The sequence below is a fragment of the Aegilops tauschii genome, chromosome 2, assembly GCF_002575655.3.
Source record: "Aegilops tauschii subsp. strangulata cultivar AL8/78 chromosome 2, Aet v6.0, whole genome shotgun sequence".
Lineage (NCBI taxonomy): Eukaryota > Viridiplantae > Streptophyta > Magnoliopsida > Poales > Poaceae > Aegilops > Aegilops tauschii.
In genome coordinates, this window is record NC_053036.3 from 12,376,924 (window position 1) to 12,389,586 (window position 12,663).

The 12,663-nt window shown below is 49.3% G+C and overlaps 2 protein-coding genes across 2 annotated transcripts; both read right to left on the bottom strand.

Moving 5' to 3' along the window:
* Window positions 1-2,658: 2,658 nt before the first annotated feature.
* Window positions 2,659-4,751, bottom strand: LOC109773762 (tyrosine N-monooxygenase-like). Its single transcript, XM_073509486.1, has 3 exons — window positions 3,882-4,751; window positions 3,407-3,764; window positions 2,659-3,279 (listed from the first exon to the last, which is right to left on the bottom strand). The coding sequence occupies exons 1-3, from the start codon at window positions 4,373-4,375 to the stop codon at window positions 2,659-2,661; spliced, it is 1,473 nt and encodes a 490-aa protein (XP_073365587.1). The 5' UTR covers window positions 4,376-4,751.
* Window positions 4,752-9,513: 4,762 nt separating this feature from the next.
* LOC109773755 (probably inactive receptor-like protein kinase At2g46850) lies at window positions 9,514-12,211 on the bottom strand. The gene has a single exon (XM_020332471.4). It carries the CDS (start codon window positions 11,775-11,777, stop codon window positions 9,717-9,719), a length of 2,061 nt encoding a protein of 686 aa, XP_020188060.1. The 5' UTR covers window positions 11,778-12,211; the 3' UTR covers window positions 9,514-9,716.
* Between the last annotated feature and the right edge of the window lie 452 nt (window positions 12,212-12,663).

The following is a 12,663-nucleotide window of genomic DNA, read 5'->3' on the forward strand; positions in this document are numbered from 1 at the left end:
CATGCACCCACCGGCCACACGTGATGAACAAAGCTCGTTGTCGCAACGGATCAAACTTGTTTAAACCAGGGAACATGTAAAAGCAATGACCAGAAGGTCATCGATATAGACCAGAAGACGTCGATTGCCGTGAGGTACATCTTAACCAAGCAGAGACCTGGTGTGTACTCATCATATGTATCTTCTAGATGCCATATTATGAGTCAATAAAGGCGCCCTTTATGCAAAACTACTCCAGGATAGCATGATGGTACTCCCTATGTGCTAGTGCACAAGTCATCTTACGAAAACCAAATAATCCGAGAACACTTAGGCACGGTGCATTGACTCTCATTTCGTTTCTTGTTTCTTGACATGAATAAAGCAATCAACCAATAAGATACGTTGGGCGTGTATGTTTTTAATGACTTGAGACTGTCTACCACGGCATGCAGTGGTCAGTTCAAAGCACGCAATGATATTAATTAGCAAATAAACATTAAGTTCTCTCGTTTTCCCCTCCTCCTTGGTTGCGGTGCACAACGTAAGATGACTTATACACCGGTACGAAGGGAGTATGTAATTTAACATAGGAGACCGTGTTAGTATCGAACACGACGACTTTTCTTATCGGAACCCGAAAGAGTATTGTGGAAATTAAATCTAGCAAAAGTGCATGACTATCCATTCTCCATGCCTGCAGGCTATAAACAGGAATTAATAAATCCACCATCAACTATATCAGCCAGCAAACTTCTATAATAGCATATTTCTCATATCAACAAAATTACATATTTCAAAAGTACATTTTGAGATACATATATGCATATGATTTATAAACATCGTCTCTGCATATTTTTAAAGTTGATGAAAGTAATAAAGAGAAGTTGTAAAACAAATAAAACTCGAGCTTGGCTAGCTCAAAACTCGATTGGAGTTATTCTTAAATAATGTAGCTGCTAGTCCCAGTCTATGACCTGCCCCATTCTCCGGAGACATGTACTATTTTTATTTGGTGTTAACATGGCTGCACAATTGGATTAGGAATTCATAATTCACCATCGACTAGATCGTCAGCAGAACACATGGCAGATCATCAGGCATAATGAAATATATAAATAACCAAATTCTTGAAAACACATAAAATAAGTCAACAAGTGATAAAAATTGCATGCCAACGGATTTGCAGGTCTGACTGTCTGCCGGACAAAAATTTAAACAGAAAGAGACAGACATAAACCGAAAGGCCATAAGTGTTTAGAAAACAATAAAAATATATTAGATTATAATTTCCAGCAAAATTAAAACTTATCACATTTTTATAATATGAAATTAATGATTAAAAGAAAAATAAAATTCAACAAAATGACAATTAATCTAAGAAAATTAAGAAAAAAAGAAAATACTTTAGGAACAATCACTTTTTTAATTCCCTAGTTAGTAAAGCAATGAATATCATGCTACCTAAAAGAAAAACGAGCAGATTGGTACAATATAAACTTGGAAACTCTATCCCCACCTATTTTAGTCTACTTAAAACTGATCTTGTTTTTCCTTTTGCAATACTAGATATAGAATTCATTGCATGGATGCAACTTGTACGATGTATGATATGATCTATGCCACAGGTAGATAGTCTATTCCATAAATACCTGTGGATTACGAAGATTCTGTTCTTTAGACTAATTTGCAGTTTATGCCGAAAAGTGTAATTACTATAGCAACTTTGCCCGTGTAATTCAGCAATAAATTTTTCTTTCTGTCTTTGTTGTTGCACAGATGAAATGAAGCGAAATTATTGAAATGAAGAACCTACAGCAATAAACGAAAAGCTGACAGTACAAACCAAACAACAAGAACTTACTCGTAGCATTATCAACAATAACCACTAGCCTGGCAATACACTGTCCTGCAAAATACAATTCATTAAACATATGAAAACTAGAAAATTACTTCCAAAATAAGAATTCTCGCATCGTTTTCAAGTACCAAGCCATCTCTTTGGACAACATGTTTCACTTGATTATTAAGCAGAATCTGCCGCAGCCTAGTTCTTCAGAATTGTGGTTGTTTCAAAGGGAAATGAACCGGGCCTTGAGCCTGATTAGGATGAGCATTTTCCTTTTTTTCGCCTTTTCGGTGATGGCGAACCTGCCCGGCTCGTTAATCATTGTGTATAAGTTTCTTTCTACAAAAATGCATCGTGATACAGCTTTTATATCTCAGAAGAAAGGATTTCTCACAACAAAAGAAACCCTAGTTAATAGAACAAAAAAAAAACTTCGTTCATAGAACAACAAGTTGGCAATACAGAACATATTAATGCATGAATGACATAATGGTAAGACGGGGTCAAAGCTGGGCACACAATTGTACAGCCAGGCATTTATACAACATAAACATAAAAGTTCTGTGCAATTCCAAGGATTATTTGCATGGTACACCATAATGGAAAATACAGAGGTTTTGTTTTACATAATGATAAGTACACACATTACATGTACACACGTTACATTAGTGATGCAACCATCGATTGCTTCTTTGTTTCTGCACACATGCAGTGTCATAACATTACTAGAGAACCGATCGTTGCGCCAGAAACATGTAACATACACTAGTTCCAGATACATTTTATTGATAACTAAATGAGAAAACACGTATTAAATCTATTTAATTGGATCATATATAGAGATGTGCAGCCAATCGTGGTGTAGCTTGCAGAACAAGGGGTTCAGCTAGTGCAAGGCCCGCATTGCGTTCTTGGAGACTGATACTCTTAACGCCGGGAAGCTTTGTCCAAGTGAATCCCTGCAACATCCTTGCGAACAACATCATTGTCATAGAGGTACCAAGTGACATCCCAGGACAACCCCTCCTCCCACTGCTAAATGAAATGAAACGTAGGCCTGGATCAGTGAGAAGTACATTCGCAGTGTTCAAATGCCTCTCAGGTTGAAACTCCAGTGGTTCAGTCCAGATCTTGGGATTGCGGCCAAGTCCAAGCCGGCTTAAAAGTATGTGGCTATCCTTGGGGATTGTGTAGCCAGCAACAGTTGTGTCCGCCATGGCGACATGGGGTACATTAAGAGCATGGTATGGGTGTATGCGGAAGGCCTCCCGGATGCACGATTTGAGATAGTTTAGCCGAGGAATGTCAGACTCTTCGACTAGTCTATCTTTACCGACAACAATGTCGAGTTCCTCAGTTGCTTTTTGCATGATCTCTGGCACGTTCATCATCTCAGCAAGTGCCCACTCAACCGCATTAGATGGGTTATCGACTGCTGCAAACATCATTTCCTACATCCATAGATGTGAGAATAAATAAAGTAATTAGTACAACGCAACAGAAAAGGTCAATACATGTATAATATGGCTCAAAGAACAATTAATGAACTTTCTATCGAGCTTAAGGAGACATACTAACCGCTGTTTGTGCTCTAATTTCTTGTAGGGACAGCAATGGTTGTCCCTCTGCATCTTGTAGATGAACTAGGACGTCCAAAAAGTCTCTCGCCTCTTTCTTTTCACCACATTTCTCAAGAGTGGATGACCTTTCGTGGATCCGCTCCTCTATAATGGGATCATGCAACCGGTTGAGTGTTTGCATGGCATCCTTCGAAACCTTTTCTTGGCCATCCATGTCAAGGCCTATAAGGGCTGGGAAGTAGTCGGACACGCAAAAGCTGTAGAGATGGTTGAGGGCCGTGAAGAGAGCGGCAACATGTGCCACCTCATCATGTCCAGGCCCACTAGTGGATGAAGCTGGTAGGTCACTGAAGTATCTTTTACCGAACACAAGCCTTCTTATCATGTTACCAACGAAGTGTTGAGTTACATGACGGACGTTGACAATGTTGCCTAGACATGCCATGTCGCTGCAATAAGTTTTATTAATGTACCTCACAAGGTGGTCGTACTCCTCTTTCCTGAGGTGGTAGAGCTTTCGCTCCATGGACGAGGCGAGGATCTCAACAGTGAGGACACGCCTCATCTTCTTCCACTGCTCTCCGTGTGGTGAGAAGATGGAGCCCTTGTACCCGAAGCTGAATAAGCCTGAGGCGAAGGTGGTGGGACGGGAGGCGAAAACTTCATCTTTTTTTCGCAGTACCTCACAGGCTATCTGTGGGCATGCGACAACAATGACATGAGTAGCCCCAAGACGGAGGCACATGATGTCTGTGTTCATCTCCTTGAGCAGGCCATGGATCCACCGGAATAACGCTGGCTTGTTCAGAATCAGCTGGTGCATGTTACCGATGATGGGCAGCGTGGCAGGCCCTGGGGGCAGCCTGCCTCGTCGCCCCCGTTGCTGCTGGGACAATAGCACTCTTTTATTCTTCAAGACAAAATACACCAGCAAAGTCACCATGATAACAAGAGTACCAAGAGTCATCTTTGGATGAGCTGGGAAGGATGTTATATGGAGTAGGATAGAAGGCAATTTGTGGAACGGATCGGTAATAGACAGATATTTTAAGACTTGTGCTTGAGGACAGTCTTGCTTGGTGCATCTAAGTTTGTTAGTTCTCCGGGTATTTATAGGACAGCCGGGGAGCCTGCATCCCTGACGTACATATAATTGTTTTATCAGTTAGAGACTCCTTCCATTACCACACGTGGCCACATATACCATTCATGTCTAGAAGGATCATGCCTCGTGCATTTTCAATGCATTCTGAACAGTCCACCTTCTTTTGGTAATTTGGTTAGTAGGAAAATTAATTGATAGAGAGCAAATCAAGTGAATGTTGGCAAAAAATATGCAGCTCTCAGTTAGACATCTTCATGAGCGAGCCGAAGCCCCCGCATCGCCACCCGCTAGGGCGACTCGGGCGGCACCCAAAAACCTAGCCGCCGCCAGCCCGCACTCCCTCTTCCCCTCCCTCCGTCGCCGCCGGGGGACGCCGCCGGTCTAAGCCCGGGGGGCCGACGGCGGTGGTGGAGGACATCACCTCTCTCCCGCGTCTCTGGGGTTGTGCGGAGTCCCGATTCATATGGAGACGCGCTCGATCCGATCTGTGGCGCGGAGGCGGCGCGGGCCGCGGACGCGGCGGCGGCGGCGCGTCATCTGCCTTTGGATCGGCGACGGCGGCGTGGAGGGCCTGGTGGTAGCGTTGGTGGCACCTCGAGTCAGATCTGTTCTGGCCGGTGCAGTCGGCGGTGGTCGTCATCTCTTCCGTCAGAGATGGTCGGCCCGCGGCTGGGTGATCGGATCTTGAGATTCGTCATCTAGTCCCGGCTACGAGTCGGGGAGACATAATTGCCGGTGAAAACCGAGTCGTTGGCGGGCGATGGCGGCGTTTTGCGCCGTTACCTTGATGAAGGCATCGTCGTGTAACTGTTGTCGACCCACTCGTGCTGCTTCGGGGGAAACCCTAGGATCTGGTCTTTCAGATCGGACGATGGCGGCACTACAGTGCCATTTCTCTCTTGGGAGCATCGTTTGTGGAGCAGCGCTGGAAGACAGAGGCAGGAGGTGGAGCGGGTTCCTCTGGCATGGAGCTTCGGTGGAGCTGTCAAGTCATGCCTGGCCGACAGATGCTATACTGAGTCATGCATGGTTGGCAGGTGCTACGCACGACAGATCTTCCAGATTCTTCGCGTCTGGACGGACGAGCAGGGCGGTGGCGCCGTTGGGCGCCTTGGTGGCGTCAACGGATGTCCGGGTTGGCAAGGATGATGCGGATCTCTCTACTGAAGATGGATCAGTGGTCCGATAATGATGGCAGCTCCTAAAATGTGTGCATGTGATGTGCGCTTTAGGTAGGCTGCACCGGATGTTGCTCCCGATACGTTATGTGTTGTTTTGGCGACGATACCGGTTTTAGATACGGGAAATGAGAGCACTCCACGTTATTGAGTCTGAAGGTGTGAGTGGTGATTTCAGGTGGATTGATGTATGAAATAATTAATAAAGATGATTACATGCATCGATTGATGCAGAGGCCAGGGGTTAACCTCCTTCTCTAAAAAAAAGGACATCTTCATGAGCTCTTTCAAATGCCATTGTGAGAGAAGGCCTTTGCTGAGCTAGCTCATATGGAGTAAAGTATTTCCTTCCGCCTTTGGCAGCCTCTGACCAGAAAGAATCTTGCAAGTTTTATGGAAATTCTTCTCAGTTCAGAATGTCCCAGGCATATAAACTCCTCTCGTAGATTTTCCTTTTTTGCAAAAATGAGGGAACACCCCCGGCCTCTATATCGGTTGATGCACACAGACGTCTCCTGTTTGACTGTCAATTATATTTGCCCTGGTAACAGCAGTGCTGCATGCTCGTAGTCCTCGAAGTTGACTGGGTAACAGTGAAAATGCCCTAAAATGTGTTATTCATGGCTCCTGGTTGGCGTCTCTTGCTTTGGAATCTTGCACTGAGGCTGGCCGGGTTGCTGTGGGTGACAGTCGACCATAACGTTCACTGTCCGAAGCCATTCTCCTCCACACACACACGCACTAGCTGCAGGTGGCACATGATGCACGAGTGTCCCTGTGTCCGGTCTATAGCTAGTCTCAGTACTGCTTCCATGAGCGTGCGGAAGATCACTGTTGACGAGTTATTACACATACATATTGCTCGCTAATTGACATCCACGCATACATAGCTCGTGTGATACGTGAGTTAAGGGCAGAGAACCAGAATCCAATTACCCTTTCTCTTATAGTACTGTCGATCATTCTGACGTCCACCTTCTAGATGGAACATAGCTATAGGTTAGTTTTCTTTGGGATCTTTTTTTTACTGCATTCGGCCTCTCCATCCACCGGTACACACATGTAAAAAAGTTTGTTACCCTCAGAGATAGAGATAAATAAATTTGGTTCAAACGAACAATGGCTTGCTTTGTATTTGAATCCTCTTCCCACCTTGTTTTCTATATATCACTTCTTCAACCCCTAAACACAACAACGGCTCAAATCGCTCTGTACCTTTCATAAAAAAGGGCAAGATCATCCTACCACTAAAAAGACCACCCACCCCGGTGTACCCGTGTCAGCTCAACGGCATACGCTGTCGCCCCGGGTGACGTACATGTATGGACGCATGCCCGGGCGTGGTACACGTACGGCACGTACGCCGCATCAGCCGGTGTGACGTGTGGCATCAAAGCGCGTCGGGTGGTCAGCCACGTAGCGTCGTTTCCCGAGGCCACCGTCGGCTCTCGATGCCGCCGCCATTAGTCCTGCAGTAACGCCGGCGGTTGGCCACCCGTCCGCCTACCTACCCCATCAGCCCGCGTGGCGTTGATTCACGAGGCCCCCATCATCTCCCGAGGCTGCTGCCATTACTACGGGAGTAACGTCGGCCCGTCCACGATCTACGGCAAGTATTATTTGATGTTTTTAGTGAGTGCAATTATTTTGAAATATTGTTATATATAATTGAATGCTTAAGCATATACTTGCAAATTTCAAATATTGCCAAGTTGTAGAAAATCAATTGAAATATATTTTTTCTATTTTTTCTGGCATAGTTCAGGTGATTTCAATGGTCGCGTCTTTCGGGAAGTTACGAGCTGGAAAAAGCAGCACACTAGTAACGTGTTAGTCTAGTAATTATTGTGCTTTTCTTCATTGTTTTTTCCAAATATGTCTTTTCATGAAGACAGATCAATTTCAACAAGGGCTGAAGAGTCATATTTTCACCATGGGATATGTCTTTTTTACAAAGGCACTTCCTTTCTCAGAGATGTGTATTTTAACCAATGGACATGACTAACCGTATGCCCCAACTACTAAGGTCTAATGTACTTGACTGATCCTCGATATAATACAATGACAATTCTTTCAGAGTGATGTGGCTTGATGTGGACGGTGCATTAAGAGTGGGTTTTCGAATAAAATCGATGGTAGAGAACCAGAAATCTACGATTATCAAACACCTATAAGGAAATAAAATGATTACAAAACATGTGAGTTCTTAGAGCATGACTAATAGTATTAGGCAGTTGATGGCCATATGTTGCTATCATGTCGTTTAGAGATATCATATATATATTATTCTTATTTGCAGGAAATATCATTTATAATCTCTCATGAGGTTGAATATTATATTAGACTTTTTTCACCTTATGTTCTCTCTTCTACATATTTATTATGTTTGCCTAGAAGAACATATAGATGCCAGCTCTCCTTTTTTTGGGGGCATGTATAGAGGTCGACTCTTACGTGACTGCATACTCCCCCTCATTTTTCTGTTTCTCTCTTTTTCACATTCCACATCGTACTTGCTATTATGAATACCTCGAGTTATTCCAAGTTATCGAACCTATCGCAAGTTCCCTGGATGAGCTTTAGATTAACTGGTCCCTATGTTCTGAATACTTGTGCATGGTTGTCCCCCGCCTTTTGCCTTGATGAATATTGCTAGTGCGTGTACTTGTTGTTTGCGGTTGTTGCAACAGCTGCCTTCTCCAAGAAATGCATTGCTCTACTCTATGAGCATCATTAGGGTCTCGCTTATCAATTCCAAGGGACGTTATTGGGATTCACATAATTATATCATGCTAAAACTGCATCTCAAGACATCTCCCAAGGCAAGTAGGCATCACGGATTCAATAGTGCACCTCTGTAATTGTATCTAGCAGCTTGCCGATTTTATGAACAGTCCAGGGATCTGCATCACAAAACCACATATGGCCATTAGTTGTGGGGCAAAAGAAGAGGAATATCTTGAGCATATCTGTTCTTTGGATAACATTATTTACCCATTTGACACAAAAAGAACAAAATACAAGGGAAAATTGAGAGAATTTTTTTTTGAGCCGAACCCATTGTATGAACACGGAAATTACATCAACTCAATAATAATTATGTGTGAGAATGAGACGAGAAAGTTCAGTGATGTAATAATAACGACTGCAACGTTATTATTACGTCATCTCCGCCGCCTCCTCGACGTTATGAAGCCATCCAAGCGTCGTCTCCGCCGCCTCGACGGGGAGATGGCGAGGTACGGCGAGGAATGGTCCCTCACCGAGATCGCCGCCGCTGCCAATGACGACGCCTCACACGACCGCCGCCCTCTTCCCAGCCCACGTCCTCCATGGTCGCGGTCGCACTGCACACGACGCAGGAAGAGGCGGAGAGGATCATCCGCGAGCGTCGGGCGGCCTCCGGGAAGCCCTGTCGCGACGCCGCCACCTACCACAACCCCAAGCCCGACTCCGACGACGGGTCGGGCAACGATGACGGAGGAGGAGCCGCCGGCCAGCCCGGCATGACTTACGAGGTCACTGTGGAGTATATGATAGTTTACGGTTTTAGTTTTAGGTTTTTAGTTCACCAAACGAAATATCGTCCGGTTTATGTACAAGTTATCCTACTTCCAACGAAATCAGCCGTGTTTATATCAAAATTCGTCCGGTTTGATCGAATTCGGTCCGGTTGTTCGAGTTGTTGTGAAAATGTATGCGGCTACGGTTGGATGGCGTCCTCCCGCATCCGTGTCCGCGGACTGGTCCCTCTCTGTCCGGGAACGGATACGAGAGGAAATTCAGGGGTTGCCGCCGAAGATGCCCTTACTATCATGACAATAATGGAACCATTTTTTTTATTTGAGATGTTTTCAGCGAAATTCTTGTGAGCAGAGTGCCCTGAGGCATGCTCTCCTCCCAAGTCCCAACCTGACTAAGAACAGGTGCGCACCAAATTCAGCTGGGAATATACAGACGAGCTTCACTCTACACTGAATATTAACAAGCCCATTTGCATACGTACGGATGATCATCGTCCTCGTCTATAATGGGAGGTGGCGGTGGAGGGTGTCGGGCGACATGGAGATCATCTGGAGGAGGCTGGAGCTGGAGAAGGTCTCCTCCAGGGAGATCTCGATCTTGCTGCTGCTGCTCCCCATGTTGTCCACCATCTGGACGAGGTGCATCAGCTCCCGCGCCACCGCCACCATCCCCGTCCCGTTGTCCGCGCTCAGCAGGCACCGCACCGCCAGCTCCAGCACCTTGCGCACCTCCTCCGCCGCCGCCGGCAGCTGCCCCTGGCTCTTCTTCCCGGACGACGACGCCAGGAGCAGCGTGGGGTCGATGACCTCGTGGAGCCTGTCGTCCCTCACCTTGGGCGCCACCGAGTCGAACGGGTTCTGGTGCCGCAGCCCGGTCAGCAGCTCGATCAGCAGCAGCCCGAAGTTGCACACCACGTCCTGCTCCTGCGCCCCGGCCGTTGAGGATGACGAGGAGCCGTAGTAGTGGTGGTGGTAGCTGGCGGCCGCCGGGGTGGAGGAGGAGACGAGCTTGTGGCCGGCGATCTTGGCGGTGAGGTCGGCGTCGAGGAAGACGTCGCTGGAGCGGAGGTCGTGGAGGAAGGTCGGCGCCGTCTCGTGCGCCTGCAGGTACGCCAGCGCGCTGGCGAGCTCGATGGCGATGTTGACGCGGTGGTGCCAGCCGAGGGTGGCGCGGCTGCCGCCGACCGTCCGCCGCAGGTGGTCCTCCAGCGTGCCGCCGGCGAAGTGCTCGTGCACCAGCAGCAGCGCGCGCGCGCCGGGGTCCTCCGGGAGGCAGAAGCCGACGACGCGGGCGATGTTCCGGTGCGAGACCTCGGGCAGGAGCGAGACCGCGTCCAGGGCCGCCCGCAGCTTGTCCTGCGTCTCGTACCCGATCCTCTGCACCGCCACCACGGTGCCGTCGTCGAGCACGCCGACGTGGACCGCGCCCTCCGCGTCGACGGGCTTCTGGCCGCCGTCCTCGAACCGCCTCGTCGCCGCGTCCAGCTGCTCGTACGTGAACTGCCTCGCGTTGCACACGCCCCCGAGGATCTTGGGGATGCACGCCGGGTCAAGGTCCCACCGCTGGTTCACGTCACCGGAAGGCTGCCGGAGGAACAGCCAGAACGACACCGCCGCCGCGAGGAAGAACACCGAAACGAAGAACCCGGCGAGCGCCACCGCCTTCTTGGAGCAGAACCTTCCCTGGCAACAAGCAGCGCCGTCGCCATCGCCGCACTCGAGCCGCTTGGAGCAGCCGGTGCCCTGCGCGAAGCCGTCGCCGACGAGTCCGGACGTGCATGCGCACCGCACGCCGCCGCGCACCGTCGTAGAGTTCACGAGCCTGGCGCCGTCGGCGCACGCAGCGAGCGCGCTGCCCCTCGGCACGGCCCACTCCACCTCGATCGCCCTCGTCACGCCCGCCGTCGCCGACGACCGGTTCTTGACCCAGCTGGAGAAGCCCCGGCACCCGAAGCCGGCGAACACGCCGAGCCCGTCCCCGGGCTTCCACACGCTGCCGTCGGAGAGCGGGTAGCAGCACCCGGCGGCCGCGGGCTTCTTCCCGGCGCAGGCCGGCGCGGCCACGTCGTCGCAGCCGGCGCGGCAGAGCGAGGAGTCCTCGCAGGCGTAGAGGCGGAGCACGTTGGCGGGCGCGACGGCGAGGAAGGACGCGGCGCCGTCGAGCGCGGCCGCCGGGGAGGACGGGCGCGAGAACGCGGCGTACGCCGGGTCGCACGGCGGGGCCGCGGGCGCGGCGTAGTCGAGGAGGAGGGACGCGCCCGTGGGGAGGAACTCCAGGACCCGGAAGGCCGCGGCGCCGAGGGTGAGTGTAAGCGTGGCATTGTGGCCGCCGCCGCCGTCGCAGGAGAGGTGGAAGAGAGATGATGAATTGCCATCCGCGGCAGTGCAGGCGGCGGAGGAGTTGAGGTGGAACGGGAACGGGAGCACGAGGTCGCCGCAGCTTTCGGCCCCGCCACCGCAGCTGCCGCCGGTTGGTTCAGCGCCGGAGATGGCTCCGACGGAGACGGTGAGGAGGAGGAGGAGGTGTAGGAAGGGTGGCGGCGGAGGAGACATGGGTGGCATGCAGATGCAGCGGCGGTGGACATGGAGCTATGGTGGTGAATTCCTTTGCTACTAGTAGTGCTAGCGTCGATGATGACGGAGGAAGATTGGGGTTGGGAATGGTGAGCTCGATGGTACGAGTACGTGGGTTGGCGCGCGAAGTTGAGCAGTTTAGTGAGGCAACTGCATCTGTTGGTGCGACGTTTGCATGGTTCTTCGTTTCTTTTGATCATCAGTTCACGTGCGGGTTGATTATGTGTCCCCCAGATCGACGATGTGTAGCCCGAGGTATGTATACACATGTAGGAGTACTACTTTTTTGTTGTTGGAAAAGGATGCCAATATTTACATGGAAAAGGCTATCGCTCAACCGGCGGATCTAGTAAGGGCATCCGCCTCCTCCGTTGATCGACACGTGGTTTATTGGACCACACATCTCTCTCCCTCGTCTCATCTCTTCTCCAACCTCTCTCCTGTACACAAGTGCTCATCAATGGCGTCCACCTTGTCAGAGAGGAAGATGGCAGCGAGGCCACCTGGTTGGAGGTCCGGCGCATGCCGGTGGCGGCGCGGGGCGGGGGCGGGCAGGGCCGCTCCTCCCGCACCACCATCCGGCAGGCTCGCGGTGAACGATGGTGGTGTTTTCTTTTGCAACATCTAATCTGTCGCAAGAAAGATTTCTGCAACATCAGTTATGTTGCAAAACTTTCTTCCGTAGCAACATATAAAGGTGAAGATAAAGAAAAAAAATTGCAACATCTTGCAAAAAAATTCTGCAGCAGTACCTTTGTTGCAAAAAAAGTGAAGACAGAAAAAACCGCAACACGACCTATGTTGCGAAAATAATAATCCCGCAACCCAACCTATACTGCAAAAAAAAAATTCTCAACACAATCTTAAGTGTTTC

Coding starts and splice junctions, on each gene's coding strand:
- LOC109773762 (XM_073509486.1), bottom strand. CDS start 4,375: ATGACTCTTGGTACTCTTGTTATCATGGTGACTTTGCTGGTGTATTTT. Junction 3,765..3,881: donor GAGTACGACCACCTTGTGAG/GTACATTAATAA, acceptor GTTCGGTAAAAG/ATACTTCAGTGACCTACCAG. Junction 3,280..3,406: donor AAATTAGAGCACAAACAGCG/GTTAGTATGTCT, acceptor CTATGGATGTAG/GAAATGATGTTTGCAGCAGT.
- LOC109773755 (XM_020332471.4), bottom strand. CDS start 11,777: ATGCCACCCATGTCTCCTCCGCCGCCACCCTTCCTACACCTCCTCCTC.